This window comes from Xiphias gladius, chromosome 12 (genome assembly GCF_016859285.1).
Source record: "Xiphias gladius isolate SHS-SW01 ecotype Sanya breed wild chromosome 12, ASM1685928v1, whole genome shotgun sequence".
NCBI lineage: Eukaryota > Metazoa > Chordata > Actinopteri > Istiophoriformes > Xiphiidae > Xiphias > Xiphias gladius.
This window is the reverse complement of record NC_053411.1, coordinates 4907501-4924530: the sequence shown is the minus strand read 5'-3', so window position 1 is coordinate 4924530 and position 17030 is coordinate 4907501. Positions and strand designations below refer to the sequence as shown.

General features: G+C 39.9%; 3 protein-coding genes and 1 pseudogene across 5 annotated transcripts; 3 read left to right on the top strand and 1 right to left on the bottom strand.

Moving 5' to 3' along the window:
* Positions 1–705: 705 nt before the first annotated feature.
* Positions 706–1956, bottom strand: LOC120797684 (annotated as a pseudogene).
* Positions 1957–4194: 2238 nt separating this feature from the next.
* LOC120797086 lies at positions 4195–8686 on the top strand. Of its 2 annotated transcripts, XM_040140370.1 has the most exons (6): positions 4195–4814; positions 4979–5020; positions 5152–5262; positions 5389–5423; positions 6244–6397; positions 8624–8686. In XM_040140370.1, exons 1-5 carry the CDS (start codon positions 4412–4414, stop codon positions 6364–6366), a joined length of 714 nt encoding a protein of 237 aa, XP_039996304.1. In that variant the 5' UTR covers positions 4195–4411; the 3' UTR covers positions 6367–6397; positions 8624–8686. The 2 variants fall into 2 exon arrangements, with proteins under 2 accessions (XP_039996304.1, XP_039996301.1); XM_040140367.1 differs by lacking the exon at positions 8624–8686 and having other exon boundaries at positions 6244–6824.
* LOC120797087 lies at positions 8493–12838 on the top strand. 2 transcript variants are annotated; one of them, XM_040140372.1, is made up of 6 exons: positions 8493–8965; positions 9130–9171; positions 9303–9413; positions 9540–9574; positions 10395–10548; positions 12776–12838. In XM_040140372.1, exons 1-5 carry the CDS (start codon positions 8563–8565, stop codon positions 10515–10517), a joined length of 714 nt encoding a protein of 237 aa, XP_039996306.1. In that variant the 5' UTR covers positions 8493–8562; the 3' UTR covers positions 10518–10548; positions 12776–12838. The 2 variants fall into 2 exon arrangements, with proteins under 2 accessions (XP_039996306.1, XP_039996305.1); XM_040140371.1 differs by lacking the exon at positions 12776–12838 and having other exon boundaries at positions 10395–10975.
* Positions 12645–14057, top strand: LOC120797683. Its single transcript, XM_040141536.1, has 5 exons — positions 12645–13117; positions 13282–13323; positions 13455–13617; positions 13664–13721; positions 13935–14057. The coding sequence occupies exons 1-5, from the start codon at positions 12715–12717 to the stop codon at positions 14055–14057; spliced, it is 789 nt and encodes a 262-aa protein (XP_039997470.1). The 5' UTR covers positions 12645–12714.
* Positions 14058–17030: the final 2973 nt, after the last annotated feature.

The window sequence follows — 17030 nt, the reverse complement described above, 5'->3', positions numbered from 1 at the left end:
AACCCGTAAGACTTTCAGATCACAGGAAGTTATTTTGGTGATCAAACTATATGTTTAGAAGTTCATAGACGTTCGACAACAATGTGTGTTTCTTTTTGTGTCTCTCTCTCTGACACACAGCTTGTGACCAAAAGTCACTGAGGTTTTGTAGGGCTGTGGTTAGCAGAACCTAAATTCACGCTTATGGGTTTGATCAGTCAGGAGATTCAAGGTGAGCAAGTGCTGAAGTATTCTCTCAGCTTTACCTGTCTATTAAAAGATCTTTTGAAAAAAGATATTTTTCGACAGGGTGCTTCCTTTTAAAAAAGTGCTGGTCTCTTAACCAACAGAGCTGCATTTTTCTGACACAATGTGTCACAAAGGTTTTGACGTGTCTGTGCTTTGTGGTCCTGCCGCAGCACAAAGTGGAGACACTGAAATTACTCGAGAATGTGTTTGTAAAGACAAATCGATGCTAATGCCAAGGCAAAGGCTACAGCAGAGATTAGACTTCCACGGATCTGAACTGGTATTCATCCTCTTACTAAATAATGACATTGTACAAAACAAGCAGTACAATACCAAATGTACATAGTTAAATTAAGTAGAGTGTAGCACAGCCAAAATCCAAAATTGTTTGTGTCTAACACTGGCAGTTTAGATACAAATGTTTATGATATTTAAGGTATTAAGATGATATAACATTTTGAACTAAGAGAGCCAAACTCAGCAGTAAGTATTCCACCGGGTCTTAGGGATGTAAACCACGAGACAAACAGCCAGGAAGAACAAGAGAACACCAGCTCTAATGATGGAGAGCCAGACTAAGATTCTCAGCTGTGCCATTTGGTCTTCAACATCATCTGTAATGAGCAACTTGCTTCCACTGCCAAACAGAATCTCCCCACACGAGGCCACGGCACAGTAGTAGCTTCCAGCATCAGAGAAGCTCAGGTTCATCTTCTGGAAATGGTACACACAGCTCTGTGAAAGAGACCCCGGTGTAGAGACGTGTTTACACTGATCCCCGTTTGTGTGAAGGATTCCTTGGTGAGATCCATGTCTGAACCAGTAAACACTGTGTTCTCCATCACAGGTCCCAGTGTTTACGGTACAGTTGAGACTCACAGAGCCTCCTGGCTGGATGGTCTCAGACCCTGGCCCCTGGACAATTTCCTGGAGTCTGGTTCCTAAATCCAAATAGAATTAACAATTAAAGAATCAGTTGTAAAAATAAATGAATAAATAAATATGTTTTGAAAGGTTATTTTTCAATAACTTTTTAAATCTAGACAATTTAGGAAACTGAAGGCTGACGATTACCCTTCAAATTGCCTAAAACTACCCAGTGTTATATAATATTTGGTGCATATTGACAGGTTTAAACACTACAGTCCTGACCTTACGCTTTGAGCAAAATGGATGCAAATGCCTATCAACCTCTGCATTGCATCTCAAGTGAAAGCCAATGAAATATAAAAGCACATTACCTTTGACACTTAAGAAGACACCCTGTCCAAACTCCACCATGTTGGAGTGTGAGCATCCGCAGAAGTCTGTCGCTGAATCTGAGAAGTGGATGTCAGAGATGTGTAAATGATTCACCCCTTCTTTCCTCTGCACAGAGAAACGAGGGTTCTTCTCCAACCAGTGGTAGGCTTTGAAACGCTTATCATATTTGTAAATAGTAGACATGAGTTCAGGTCTGCTTCCTAAGGTTTGTCAGGAACCAGGAGAAGTGCATGGCCACTTGGCTGTCAAAGAAGCAATGTAAAGTCACATTGTCTCCAACACTGGCGGTGTCTTGTTTGACTGTTGCCGACTGGATCACAGCTGACAGATGAACTGGGTCAAAAATACAGAATGTCATAGAAAAATAAGCTGGCATTCAATTTTATACCTTAATTAGAATCATAGACTGAATATATTTTCATCAAGAGACTTACTTACTCCACAGAGGAACATATACAGGTGCATTTTCTCTGAGGTCTTGGGAGCTGAATGTTTTGCACAATAGAGCAGACAACAGCTTAAAAATTAGGTTACATTTGATTGGCTGCTAAGAGGGTCAAGCTGTGTGACACTTTACACATCGTCTTGGCCGGAAAAGGAAATGAATTAGTTTGGCTCTACCTTGCTGCTGGAGGTCTTCAAAAAGTATTTGATTTACTTTGATTTACTGCAATTTCAATTAATCTATTCATTTGTTATTTATCTTATGTTATCTGATACAAATGGATTTTTTTAAATTACTGAACATTTAAGTGATTTGATCACATGGACGAGTTTGGTGGAATTCGTTTTTGTTACAGATTGTTAGCTTAGCTACCTCACAGCATCAGTAACATCATACACAGTGTATAACACACACTCGATCCACTGGGTTTTTTTTAAGAAATTTTGAATACTCAAGTAACACATTCTAGCAAATGCTGGATTTCAGAAGTGGAGTTCAGAGTATGTATGTATTCTGGCAGACGGAGTTATGTGGTGCCTTCTAGAGGGGACAAGCTGCAATGTAGTGAGCAGGAGACAGATGTGATTTTACCTGCCCTTTTGGTTATAGGGTAACTTTATTGTACAGTTGATTAGAGGGGGAGACTTTGATCTAGGAGAATCAATTGATCACACAAGAAGAGGGAGAATGGCGGTGTGCACATAAGCAGTGGCTCCTGTGTGTACAGTAGCGGAAGCTGTGGGTAGTAGATCAACACCTCCCTCGTTCTTCTTCTTGTTCTTCTGTGGGGCCTCTTTTGTCTTGTAGAATGTGTACAAGGCAAAAGAGATGTTTATGCACTGCAGGGAGAAGCTGATTGACCATACACTACTGAAAGTAGTCTCCACTGTGGAGAAAGCTAGGAGCGCCTAGTGTCATGGGCTGCATAGCAGTGACAACCTTGCATACTCCTCCAACACTGCCTCTCTTGCAAAGAGAGTCCAGCAACCGCTACACTTCATAAGGAGACTGAAATGGGAAGTGCTGCTGCTGTTTGTAATCATACTTCTCTTAGTTTTGTAGCTCATTTATTTGGCATTTTTTAATATTATTATCAAGTACAGTATTTATGATGTCCTTCTCAAAGACTTTCTGATTTTGTTGATTGTTCTGTTTGTAATATTGTCGGCCACGTTATGTGTTTTTGTACCTCGGGTCCCACAGAAGAACAAAATTTATTTCAACTGTATGCTTGTATATGGATAAATGACAATAAACTTAGAACTTGATTTTGGATGTCTGACTGTCTGAGCTGCTGTACTAGACTGTTACAAAGTAGGTGAGAATACCTTCCTTGACGGCTCTAAAAATCTGATCGAATCTCTAAAGATTCTGGTCTGAAATTCTTTGAGGCATATTATATCTCAAATTGTATCTGATACAGCCGGTGAAGAAGTCACCTGATGTTTTCTTCAGCCACTATTTTTCATCTCTTCCGTGATGAGTAACGTTCAAATTTCCCGCTTAATGTGCTTCGTGATTTATTCACTAAGTCATTCACCTTCGCACTTTGTCGTATTTTGTGTTTATCGATACACCACCTTCGCCGCTTCAGCCAATCATACAAACTTGTTTGCGGCATTTCAACTTTTTCACAACTTTCTTGTGTTTCCACCCAAGTTTTCCTGTGCGCAAACTAAACAATGGGCGAAAAAAGAGTTTGGTGGAAACGCACTTTATGACTCGACATCTCATAACAGGAGCAGCGCAGACACACTCAACAGTGTTCAGCCTCTGTGGACTCACATGGTTATCAATAATAGTCCAAGGACAACTTGTATGGCACAACGATACGACTAGTTTTTAGAATTGTTAGAGAACAACTTCCCAATCTTCCGCTGGTACATCAGCAACAGTGCACCACTGGGTGAACATGTTGCCAAATAAAACAGATGCATGTAACTGCAAGTTCCTATAAAGGCCTAAAAGAAGTGGAGATTGAAACAGACATTTGGAATACGACTTTCTTGAGGATGTAGAGTGAATGAATCCATTGACAACATTATTATCTGGGATCCATTCATTGGTGGATGATCATTGGACACATGACATCTGTCCCACTGAACATCTTCAGAATGAACCCAGACGATGCATCCATAGAAAACAGCATCGATCATAAAGGTGTGATGCCACAGGTCCCTTCGCTTTGTTTTTCCTCTCATATTTCATGTCTTACCAGACTGTTGAAAGTTGGATTAGGTGACGATACTTGTATAAAACAGTGGGAGCTGCTGAGAAGTTGATCCTTATGATTCTGCAGTTCTTGGTGACAACTTTTGTCTCAGCATCTGATGCAGATATGACATTTCATTGCATTACACTGGCCGGTAGGTGTGATGGGCAAGATTAAAAACTACAGACACCCCGCCCCTTCAAGCCCCTTTATAAGAGCTTGGTGGTTCAGACGATCTCGGCAGTGACACGATTAAACGCACAATGAGGAACTTTACCTCGATAACAGCTTTGTTTCTCTTCTTGTTTCTGCTCTTTGTTTCAGGCTGGATCTCTGTCTCAGTGTCTCAGTCTCAGACTTTGGAGGTCCAGCCTGGTGAGGAAGTCACACTGTTGTGCTCTAACATTTCCAAGAAGCCAACTCACACATTTTGGTCCAGACTTGATGATAAAAGAACGGTCAGCTGTATCGCCTCTATGTACAGGTCTGATAGCGAAGCTTCATTCTGCGATGGATTTAAAAAAGGATTTGAAATGAGCTCCGACGTCTCCACTGTCTTTCTTAAAATCAAGCGAGTGGATTTATCTGACTCAGGACTGTATTTCTGTGGATTTTACATCATCAAAAACATAATCATTAATAATACAATACATTTAAATGTTCAAGGTAAGATTGTATTTAAGTCTAACCTGTTTCAGAGTTTTCTTTTTCCTCATCATATTTACAATATAATGTATCTAGAATTTATTGTCACAGTAGAGTGAAAACAGCACTAAGACAAACAAGAAAGCAATACTTGTCAAATAATTTAGTCCTCGTGATTTTTGCAGATAATAGTGAATCTAAAGAAGGAGTGGATTTTGAGACTGAAAGTAAGGTTCTCCTTTTCTCTCTTAAGATTTTTCCCTTGTGCATGTCACGATAGGGCGTGTCATTTCAGCATTAACCATGACTAGAGCCACCAGATGAAAAATCAGAGCTTAATCTATCATTTTTATTGTAGAAATGCCTGATGGAGAGACAAACCTGATGAGTGTGATCCTGGCCGGTCTGACTGTTTTCCTCACTGTAGTCATCATTGTTCTGGCCGTTAAAATCAGGAAACTTCAGAAAGGTAAAGCTGATGTATAATCTGTTGTGCATGGTCTTGTAAATTGTGTCAACATGATGGATAAATCCAAAGCAAAGTATACGGTCAGTAATAATTAACTAATCAGACTTTTCATCTTTTGTCGTGTAGCTGTGACTGCAGAACCACAGCCAGAAAGAAACAAGGTAAAGCCATTTTTAAATTCTATGAACTATACGTTATGAGCTAAAAGTTGCATTTAGCCGGGATGATTGGTCTGTTAATGATCTTTGTCCCATCGTGCTGCGACAGGCATCAAACAGCAAGTTCCGGCAAGCAGGCAGTCACGATGCTACTCTTTACCCTCAGTTAACATTAGCCCTGTTAATTCACATTTTTAAACTCGAATTTGAACTGATTTCTTCAAATGTTAAACTGACAGATGAACTTCACTGACTTGAGGAATCACTGCTTGTTTGAGCAAATTTCATGATTAGGCTTACTCAGAACGTGAGGAAAACGCCAGTTGTAGATGTTCTTTCTGCCTTCTTCCCAAACATGAAAATGCTCCATCAGCTCAACCAGAAGATACTTTTGTCAACAAAGAGAAAACTGAACTGCTCTGCCATTCCGATACAACCATACTAGCTGGATGCGTATAGTCTCTGAAGTACAGATACAAACTACAAACAAATGAAAACTAGAAATTTTAAAATTCATAAGACCACTGTCAGTCATAGCAATTTTGTTTCTGTTAATGAGCTTTTGTCAGTCAATCTGGCCTAAATCTTAAGGTGGTTTGAAATAATATCCATCATTACTTTCAATCGTTAAGCTGAGTTTTACAGTTTTGAACTGTACAGCAATTACATTAAAAGTCTGGTTACATTTAAATTAGATTTAACTAAACTACGATTCCAAGTCCAAATATCTTTGTGTAAATGATTCCATTTTGGTGCAACCCACAAATTCAACAGTTATACAGATTTTTTTGGCAAATGTGACTCCAAATACTCTGATTTACAGAATCTGGGCTCAGAGGACCTGAACTACGCGGCTCTAAGTTTCCATCCAAAACCGAAAAGAAACCTTAAGACTGCATCAGAGAGAGAGCTGGAGCCAAATGTTGTGTACGCTGCCACCAGATAGACTCAGGAAACTACTGGAACAGCAGCTCACAGTGGGACTGATTCTTTGTCATATTCATCTGCTAATGTGTTTTTGTGTGTGGGTAGTGAGTGGGAGGACTCAATGCCAAAAAATAAATTTTGAATAATATTTCTATATTGCGGCCGTGTTGTTTTTCACATTTCTTCCTGTCTCTCTCTCGGTCAAATTCTCTGTCGTTGTAGTTTTTTCTGCTGTGAATGCTTGATGTGTGATAGAGGAGGAGTCAGAAAGGACACTGATGACTGTCAAACTTATTTATAGGGAGAATGAAATGGTCTGTGGGGGGTGGAGTGAGTGAGGTTCACATCACTTGTTTGACAGGAAGAGACAGCACAGTTTGGTCTGACAACAACCGAGGGGAAAATCATGAGGCCTCTAACATCAAAGATCTGAAGGAAAGTGTAAAAGGAAGCAGTGAAGACTAACCTGTTGTTCAGGACAAATTAAACTGGCTGCTGTATTTCGACTTTTTGGGAAAATAATGGAAGAAAAAAAATAACAATAGGATAAACCAGTAACCTGTGTTGACAAGCACTGAATACGTCCTCCACAGGAAGACATCAGCCATGACCGCAAACATCAGAGGACTTGCTGTTCCCACAAAACAGGAATACTGCTCCCTCAGAAAGTGTTTATCAGTCTCTTCTGACATTGTTAAATCACTGCACTCTTCATCGCTTCACGCAAACATAACTACTTTACCTTCGCACACGACATCAGTAAGCTGAAATAAGCCACAAGTATTCTCATAATCAAGATCACAAACAGCGAGATAAAATAATGACAAACATTGCCACCGTACTAATATAAAACATCTCTCCATAGTCATGTGTCCATCCCAATGTGAAACAAATTTTAACCAAAGTTCCAGAAAATCTGAAAACACTGCTGATTCATCTGCATTTCCGTTCATTACTGTTATGTGAATGTTAAGAGTTGGGGGCTTCAAGATGAACACTTGGTGCCGTAAATTCTCCAGTCAGATGCCATTAAGCCTTTGCAGATGACGAAATTTAAAAAGTGTCAATCAAATTTCCAACAACGGAAAACAGCGTAGAAAACATGATGGAAATATTGTATTTATCTTTGTTTCATGTTCCTTTGAGGAACGTTACAGTCTCCTCATCAGTCCGCACACACCGGATGTTTTCTTCTGCCACTATTTTTCATCTCTTCCGTGATGAGTAACCTTTAAATTTCCCGCTTAATGTGCTTCGTGATTTATTCACTAAGTCATTCGCCTTCGCACTTTGTCGTATTTTGTGTTTATCGATACACCACCTTCTCCGCTTCGGCCAATCATACAAACTTGTTTATGCATTTCAACTTTTTCACAACTTTCTTGTGTTTCCACTCAAGTTTTTCTGTGCGCAAACTAAACAATGGGCAAAAAAAGAGTTTGGTGGAAACGCACTTTATGACTCGACATCTCATAACAGGAGCAGCGCAGACACACTCAACAGTGTTCAGCCTCTGTGGACTCACATGGTTATCAATAATAGTCCAAGGACAACTTGTATGGCACAACGATACGACTAGTTTTTAGAATTGTTAGAGAACAACTTCCCAATCTTCCGCTGGTACATCAGCAACACTGCACCACTGGGTGAACATGTCGCCAAATAAAACGGGTGCATGTAACTGCAAGTTTCTATAAAGGCTTAAAAGAAGTGGAGATTGAAACAGACATTTGGAATACGACTTTCTTGAGGATGTAGAGTGAATGAATCCATTGACAACATTATTATCTGGGATCCATTCATTGGTGGATGATCATTGGACACATGACATCTGTCCCACTGAACATCTTCAGAATGAACCCAGACGATGCATCCATAGAAAACAGCATCGATCATAAGAGTGTGATGCCACAGGTCCCTTCGCTTTGTTTTTCCTCTCATATTTCATGTCTTACCAGACTGTTGAAAGTTGGATTAGGTGACGATACTTGTATAAAACAGTGGGAGCCGCTGAGAAGTTGATCCTTATGATTCTGCAGTTCTTGGTGGCAACTTTTGTCTCAGCATCTGATGCAGATATGACATTTCATTGCATTACACTGGCAGGTAGGTGTGATGGGCAAGATTAAAAACAACAGACACCCCGCCCCTTCAAGCCCCTTTATAAGAGCTTGGTGGTTCAGACGATCTCGGCAGTGACACGATTAAACGCACAATGAGGAACTTTACCTCGATAACAGCTTTATTTCTCTTCTTGTCTCTGCTCTTTGTTTCAGGCTGGATCTCTGTCTCAGTGTCTCAGTCTCAGACTTTGGAGGTCCAGCCTGGTGAGGAAGTCACACTGCTGTGCTCTAACATTTCCAAGGAGCCAACTCACACATTTTGGACCAGACTTGATGATAAAAGAACGGTCAGCTGTATCGCCTCTATGTACAGGTCTGATAGCGAAGCTTCATTCTGCGATGGATTTAAAAAAGGATTTGAAATGAGCTCCGACGTCTCCACTGTCTTTCTTAAAATCAAGCGAGTGGATTTATCTGACTCAGGACTGTATTTCTGTGGATTTTACATCATCAAAAACATAATCATTAATAATACAATACATTTAAATGTTCAAGGTAAGATTGTATTTAAGTCTAACCTGTTTCAGAGTTTTCTTTTTCCTCATCATATTTACAGTATAATGTATCTAGAATTTATTGTCACAGTAGAGTGAAAACAGCACTAAGACAAACAAGAAAGCAATACTTGTCAAATAATTTAGTCCTCCTGATTTTTGCAGATAATAGTGAATCTAAAGATGGAGTGGATTTTGAGACTGAAAGTAAGGTTCTCCTTTTCTCTCTTAAGATTTTTCCCTTGTGCATGTCACGATAGGGCGTGTCATTTCAGCATTAACCATGACTAGAGCCACCAGATGAAAAATCAGAGCTTAATCTATCATTTTTATTGTAGAAATGCCTGATGGAGAGACAAACCTGATGAGTGTGATCCTGGTCGGTCTGACTGTTTTCCTCACTGTAGTCATCATTGTTCTGGCCGTTAAAATCAGGAAACTTCAGAAAGGTAAAGCTGATGTATAATCTGTTGTGCATGGTCTTGTAAATTGTGTCAACATGATGGATAAATCCAAAGCAAAGTATACGGTCAGTAATAATTAACTAATCAGACTTTTCATCTTTTGTCGTGTAGCTGTGACTGCAGAACCACAGCCAGAAAGAAACAAGGTAAAGCCATTTTTAAATTCTATGAACTATACGTTATGAGCTAAAAGTTGCATTTAGCCGGGATGATTGGTCTGTTAATGATCTTTGTCCCATCGTGCTGCGACAGGCATCAAACAGCAAGTTCCGGCAAGCAGGCAGTCACGATGCTACTCTTTACCCTCAGTTAACATTAGCCCTGTTAATTCACATTTTTAAACTCGAATTTGAACTGATTTCTTCAAATGTTAAACTGACAGATGAACTTCACTGACTTGAGGAATCACTGCTTGTTTGAGCAAATTTCATGATTAGGCTTACTCAGAACGTGAGGAAAACGCCAGTTGTAGATGTTCTTTCTGCCTTCTTCCCAAACATGAAAATGCTCCATCAGCTCAACCAGAAGATACTTTTGTCAACAAAGAGAAAACTGAACTGCTCTGCCATTCCGATACAACCATACTAGCTGGATGCGTATAGTCTCTGAAGTACAGATACAAACTACAAACAAATGAAAACTAGAAATTTTAAAATTCATAAGACCACTGTCAGTCATAGCAATTTTGTTTCTGTTAATGAGCTTTTGTCAGTCAATCTGGCCTAAATCTTAAGGTGGTTTGAAATAATATCCATCATTACTTTCAATCGTTAAGCTGAGTTTTACAGTTTTGAACTGTACAGCAATTACATTAAAAGTCTGGTTACATTTAAATTAGATTTAACTAAACTACGATTCCAAGTCCAAATATCTTTGTCTAAATGATTCCATTTTGGTGCAACCCACAAATTCAACAGTTATACAGATTTTTTTGGCAAATGTGACTCCAAATACTCTGATTTACAGAATCTGGGCTCAGAGGACCTGAACTACGCGGCTCTAAGTTTCCATCCAAAACCGAAAAGAAACCTTAAGACTGCATCAGAGAGAGAGCTGGAGCCAAATGTTGTGTACGCTGCCACCAGATAGACTCAGGAAACTACTGGAACAGCAGCTCACAGTGGGACTGATTCTTTGTCATATTCATCTGCTAATGTGTTTTTGTGTGTGGGTAGTGAGTGGGAGGACTCAATGCCAAAAAATAAATTTTGAATAATATTTCTATATTGCGGCCGTGTTGTTTTTCACATTTCTTCCTGTCTCTCTCTCGGTCAAATTCTCTGTCGTTGTAGTTTTTTCTGCTGTGAATGCTTGATGTGTGATAGAGGAGGAGTCAGAAAGGACACTGATGACTGTCAAACTTATTTATAGGGAGAATGAAATGGTCTGTGGGGGGTGGAGTGAGTGAGGTTCACATCACTTGTTTGACAGGAAGAGACAGCACAGTTTGGTCTGACAACAACCGAGGGGAAAATCATGAGGCCTCTAACATCAAAGATCTGAAGGAAAGTGTAAAAGGAAGCAGTGAAGACTAACCTGTTGTTCAGGACAAATTAAACTGGCTGCTGTATTTCGACTTTTTGGGAAAATAATGGAAGAAAAAAAATAACAATAGGATAAACCAGTAACCTGTGTTGACAAGCACTGAATACGTCCTCCACAGGAAGACATCAGCCATGACCGCAAACATCAGAGGACTTGCTGTTCCCACAAAACAGGAATACTGCTCCCTCAGAAAGTGTTTATCAGTCTCTTCTGACATTGTTAAATCACTGCACTCTTCATCGCTTCACGCAAACATAACTACTTTACCTTCGCACACGACATCAGTAAGCTGAAATAAGCCACAAGTATTCTCATAATCAAGATCACAAACAGCGAGATAAAATAATGACAAACATTGCCACCGTACTAATATAAAACATCTCTCCATAGTCATGTGTCCATCCCAATGTGAAACAAATTTTAACCAAAGTTCCAGAAAATCTGAAAACACTGCTGATTCATCTGCATTTCCGTTCATTACTGTTATGTGAATGTTAAGAGTTGGGGGCTTCAAGATGAACACTTGGTGCCGTAAATTCTCCAGTCAGATGCCATTAAGCCTTTGCAGATGACGAAATTTAAAAAGTGTCAATCAAATTTCCAACAACGGAAAACCGCGTAGAAAACATGATGGAAATATTGTATTTATCTTTGTTTCATGTTCCTTTGAGGAACGTTACAGTCTCCTCATCAGTCCGCACACACCGGATGTTTTCTTCTGCCACTATTTTTCATCTCTTCCGTGATGAGTAACCTTTAAATTTCCCGCTTAATGTGCTTCGTGATTTATTCACTAAGTCATTCGCCTTCGCACTTTGTCGTATTTTGTGTTTATCGATACACCACCTTCTCCGCTTCAGCCAATCATACAAACTTGTTTGCGGCATTTCAACTTTTTCACAACTTTCTTGTGTTTCCACTCAAGTTTTTCTGTGCGCAAACTAAACAATGGGCAAAAAAAGAGTTTGGTGGAAACGCACTTTATGACTCGACATCTCATAACAGGAGCAGCGCAGACACACTCAACAGTGTTCAGCCTCTGTGGACTCACATGGTTATCAATAATAGTCCAAGGACAACTTGTATGGCACAACGATACGACTAGTTTTTAGAATTGTTAGAGAACAATTTCCCAATCTTCCACTGGTACATCAGCAACACTGCACCACTGGGTGAACATGTCGCCAAATAAAACGGGTGCATGTAACTGCAAGTTTCTATAAAGGCTTAAAAGAAGTGGAGATTGAAACAGACATTTGGAATACGACTTTCTTGAGGATGTAGAGTGAATTAATCCATTGACAACATTATTATCTGGGATCCATTCATTGGTGGATGATCATTGGACACATGACATCTGTCCCACTGAACATCTTCAGAATGAACCCAGACGATGCATCCATAGAAAACAGCATCGATCATAAAGGTGTGATGCCACAGGTCCCTTCGCTTTGTTTTTCCTCTCATATTTCATGTCTTACCAGACTGTTGAAAGTTGGATTAGGTGACGATACTTGTATAAAACAGTGGGAGCCGCTGAGAAGTTGATCCTTATTATTCTGCAGTTCTTGGTGGCAACTTTTGTCTCAGCATCTGATGCAGATGTGACATTTCATTGCATTACAATGGCAGGTAGGTGTGATGGGCAAGATTAAAAACAACAGACACCCCGCCCCTTCAAGCCCCTTTATAAGAGCTTGGTGGTTCAGACGATCTCGGCAGTGACACGATTAAACGCACAATGAGGAACTTTACCTCGATAACAGCTTTATTTCTCTTCTTGTCTCTGCTCTTTGTTTCAGGCTGGATCTCTGTCTCAGTGTCTCAGTCTCAGACTTTGGAGGTCCAGCCTGGTGAGGAAGTCACACTGCTGTGCTCTAACATTTCCAAGGAGCCAACTCACACATTTTGGTCCAGACTTGATGAGAAAACAACGGTCAGCTGTATCGCCTCTATGTACGGGTCTGATAGCGAAGCTTCATTCTGCGATGGATTTAAAAAAGGATTTGAAATGAGCTCCGACGTCTCCACTGTCTTTCTTAAAATCAAGCGAGTGGATTTATCGGACTCAGGACTGTATTTCTGTGGATTTTACATCATCAAAAACATAATCATTAATAATACAATACATTTAAATGTTCAAGGTAAGATTGTATTTAAGTCTAACCTGTTTCAGAGTTTTCTTTTTCCTCATCATATTTACAGTATAATGTATCTAGAATTTATTGTCACAGTAGAGTGAAAACAGCACTAAGACAAACAAGAAAGCAATACTTGTCAAATAATTTAGTCCTCCTGATTTTTGCAGATAATAGTGAATCTAAAGATGGAGTGGATTTTGAGACTGAAAGTAAGGTTCTCCTTTTCTCTCTTAAGATTTTTCCCTTGTGCATGTCACGATAGGGCGTGTCATTTCAGCATTAACCATGACTAGAGCCACCAGATGAAAAATCAGAGCTTAATCTATCATTTTTATTGTAGAAATGCCTGATGGAGAGACAAACCTGATGAGTGTGATCCTGGCCGGTCTGACTGTTTTCCTCACTGTAGTCATCATTGTTCTGGCCGTTAAAATCAGGAAACTTCAGAAAGGTAAAGCTGATGTATTTTTTGTTACACATCGGGTTGTACGTTGTATGAAGTTGTGACAAGTCCACACTGTATCTGCTCAGTCATACTTAACTAATCAGACTTTTCGTCTTTTGTCATTTATCTGCAAATGAAGAATTCCATCTTGAAAGAAACCAGGTAAAATAACCCTTGTTGAACTATGCTGAACCATAATCGCACGTGCAGCACGTTCAAATGCTGAAACATAACTTAAACGACTGAAATACTAACTGTTTGGATGTCCTGAAAAAGGGATTTTTACTCCAGGAAGCATGGGCCTTACAGATTCTGTGCTGGTTTCTGAACAACAGTGTGTTGTGCAGTGTGTGACTCTAAATACTTTTTTTTTAGAACCTGGGCTCTGATGACCTGAACTCTGCAGCGCTGAGCCTCCTTCCAAAAACAGTAAGAAGCAGGAGGCCTGCATCAGAGAGAGAAGTGGAGACTCGTGTTATTTCTGCTGCCAGCAGATAGACCCAGGAAGCAACGGGAACTGGAACCCGGAGTATTAATGACGTTTTCTTCAATCTGCTATTTTGCTTTTCTGTGTGGGTTGTGGCAAAAATATTTTTTGTAATAAAGTTTCTGTATACGTGGAGAGTTGGCGTTTTTTGGCTCATGTTTCTGTCTTTCACTTTCTTGGACAGAGTCTCTGTCTTTCTTATTGTCTGCATCCGATCTTCATGTGAGAGCAACAAGGACATATTTTATGCTTGATAAGGACGAGCCAGACAGGACACTGATGACTGTCAAACTTACTCATAGGGAGAGTCAAATGGTCTGTCGGGGGGAGGGAAGGGGGAGTGAGAAACACAGGAAGAGACAGCACACTGTGGTCTGAGCTCTTGTTCTTGACTAAATAATATGATCCTCTGTACACAGACTGTTGAAAAGACAAAGTCAAGAAAAAAAATAACAACGGAATAAACCAGCACCCTGGTTTATTTAGTCAAAAATAAAGTCACAACAGGAAGACTTCAGCCATGACCACAAATATTAAATGATTTGCTGTTTTCAAAGACAGCAAATCTTTGAAAACAGAGTAAGAGTGCACACTAGTAGAACTATATCAACTGGTGATCGCAACACCTGAACTATTTAGGAATTATACACTCAAAGCCTCAAGAGTTAAACATGAAAGTTGACGCAGCATCCTAACGCAGACAACCTACCGTTTTTCGACCAGTTGACCAGTCGACCGGGAGTCTGCAGCCCTAAAGATCGCTTTGTTTAAAATAGAATTTGTCTAAAACTCAGTATTAAGGGAAAAATATTATTTTCTTGCTAGTGTTTACTTTTGCTTATCACATGCTTGCATGCATTTCTCTTGCTCTCAGTCTCTATTCTTTAAAATTTGGTTTGTCTTTGATCATAATCTACAGGGGGGAAAAAACACGTCTGAGGTTTGATGGACGAGGAGCCACTAATGATACAATTCCTTATACTGAGTCCTTGCAAGGAGGGAGGAAGCGAGTGAGTGAAGGACGCGCCAGTTGTTTGACAGAAAATCACAGCTCGATCTGAGGACAACTGAGGTGAAACTCATGAGGCATCTCCAGTCAAACTCTGGTTAATAAAACCTGATCTGAAACAATGAAAACTGGCTCAATTTCCTGTGTAACGTTGATAAAATAATGGGCCTCTACTTCAGGGAGAGTCTGCACTGGAGGGAGGAGTTGTGGACAGCACAGTGTGGTCTGAGCACAGCTGAGCTCTCATGCGTCGTAAGACTGCATTTGTTTAACCTACATTTGTATTAAGACTTAGGATAAAAGATATACTAATGCAGTAAATGTTTCCACAAGACTGTATTTGTCCCTAGTTAGATATGCTGACAGGAGCAGATACCAGTGTGTAACATCTTTGTAGTGATGAGGTATTCCGTAAAAGCCTAATAACTACTTGTATGGCAGTCTGTTTTGATCCGATTTGAAATATGGCTACAGTCAAGTGAAGCCGTTATCATGCTTCATGTCCGGCCAGGCAGATTGCATCTATGTGCTTTCTGGAACACGTGTCTCCCTGGTGATCCAGCAAGAAATCAGGATTTAATTGTATAGGGCAAATTAGACTCCATTTAAAGCACAATTTACATTGCTAAGGTCCTCAAATTAGAGTATGAGAGTTTCCCATTAGTGTTTGGACAACACACTCAGGCTTCCATTTGGTGATTCCAAAAGCAGCTGAGTCTTTCTGAACAGAAACAACTGAGTCTTCAAGAAGGTAATACAGCAAGAGGCTCATCAAATTTAGCAGCCATTATAATTGTCAAAGGCCAGGTGGAAGCACAATACCCAAAATGGCAAAGTAGAACCAGCTTGAAATTATTAGAAAGAAAGGACAAAAGACAAAGGGCAAACTCATAGGAACAGAGTATGGCATGATTCTGTTGATGTACTGACAGAATTAGTGCTGTGGAAATGTAGGCTCTCCTAAATTTATCAACATGGAGGGAATTTGAGTATGCATTAAGACAAAAAGCCTGAACAGCAAATTACAAGTATAGCAAGTCAGAAAATAAAAGGACGTTTTACGCACCAACAGATCAAATGAAAAAGGTGGAGGTGGGGGAAATTAGGAATAAAGGTGTGTCTCTAGCCTGTTTGATACAAAGGCAGCTGAAAATTTAGATAAATGTTATTGCGACTATTACTGACTTTCTTACCCCTTCCGGCATTTTCGACATATGCTTGTTGGCTGTTTAACCAGGAGTTCATAAGAAGATCAATCTGAATTTAATCTGCATTCAGAATGTGGTCCACCTGCCTTAGGACAAAGACTGAAAGCATGGGCGCACAGGTCAATCGTGTGCTCCAGAAAAAAGACGTGCCTCTCAGTTGTCTATACTCAGAAAAAAACCCCACCTTTCTCTTTAATGAAACCTACTTCCTGAGGCTCAGACATTCATACGCACAAAGATGTGCTTTACTATGACACCAGCTTTACTTCTCTCCAGCCTCAGTAAGTACTGACAATGAATGTCTCTCAAAATGTACTTAATGGCTACTTTAAGTCTAATGTAAGGACCAGCAAAACTGAGTTTAGTTGCTACTACTTTTGTTCTGGGTTTGTTACATTATCGGCTGACAGTGAAATCTTTGTTACAGGCTGGATCTGCGTCTCAGTGTCTGAGCCTCAGACTGTGGATGTCCAGCCTGGTGAGGAAGTCACACTGCTGTGCTCGAACTTTTCCAATTCTCCTACTCAGATAATCTGGTTAAGACTGGTCGACAGAAACCAGCCCAGCTGCATTTCCTACGTGTACAATTCTGTTAACCACGCTTCATTCTGCAAGCAGGGAAAAAAAAAAAATTGTATAGGAACTGAATTACGCTCCCCTTCATTTCTAATTGTGTTATTGTCTGTTTAACTCATGGTAAATGAAATTTTGTTACTTATTACATTCTTGCTAGAGCTATTGTTTACCTTCATGTTGCTTTAAAACAG

Coding starts and splice junctions, on each gene's coding strand:
- LOC120797683 (XM_040141536.1), top strand. CDS start 12,715: ATGAGGAACTTTACCTCGATAACAGCTTTATTTCTCTTCTTGTCTCTG. Junction 13,618..13,663: donor GTTGTACGTTGTATGAAGTT/GTGACAAGTCCA, acceptor TTAACTAATCAG/ACTTTTCGTCTTTTGTCATT. Junction 13,722..13,934: donor TCCATCTTGAAAGAAACCAG/GTAAAATAACCC, acceptor CTTTTTTTTTAG/AACCTGGGCTCTGATGACCT.
- LOC120797086 (XM_040140370.1), top strand. CDS start 4,412: ATGAGGAACTTTACCTCGATAACAGCTTTGTTTCTCTTCTTGTTTCTG. Junction 5,021..5,151: donor AGTGGATTTTGAGACTGAAA/GTAAGGTTCTCC, acceptor TTTTTATTGTAG/AAATGCCTGATGGAGAGACA. Junction 5,263..5,388: donor AATCAGGAAACTTCAGAAAG/GTAAAGCTGATG, acceptor TTTGTCGTGTAG/CTGTGACTGCAGAACCACAG.
- LOC120797087 (XM_040140372.1), top strand. CDS start 8,563: ATGAGGAACTTTACCTCGATAACAGCTTTATTTCTCTTCTTGTCTCTG. Junction 9,172..9,302: donor AGTGGATTTTGAGACTGAAA/GTAAGGTTCTCC, acceptor TTTTTATTGTAG/AAATGCCTGATGGAGAGACA. Junction 9,575..10,394: donor CACAGCCAGAAAGAAACAAG/GTAAAGCCATTT, acceptor TCTGATTTACAG/AATCTGGGCTCAGAGGACCT.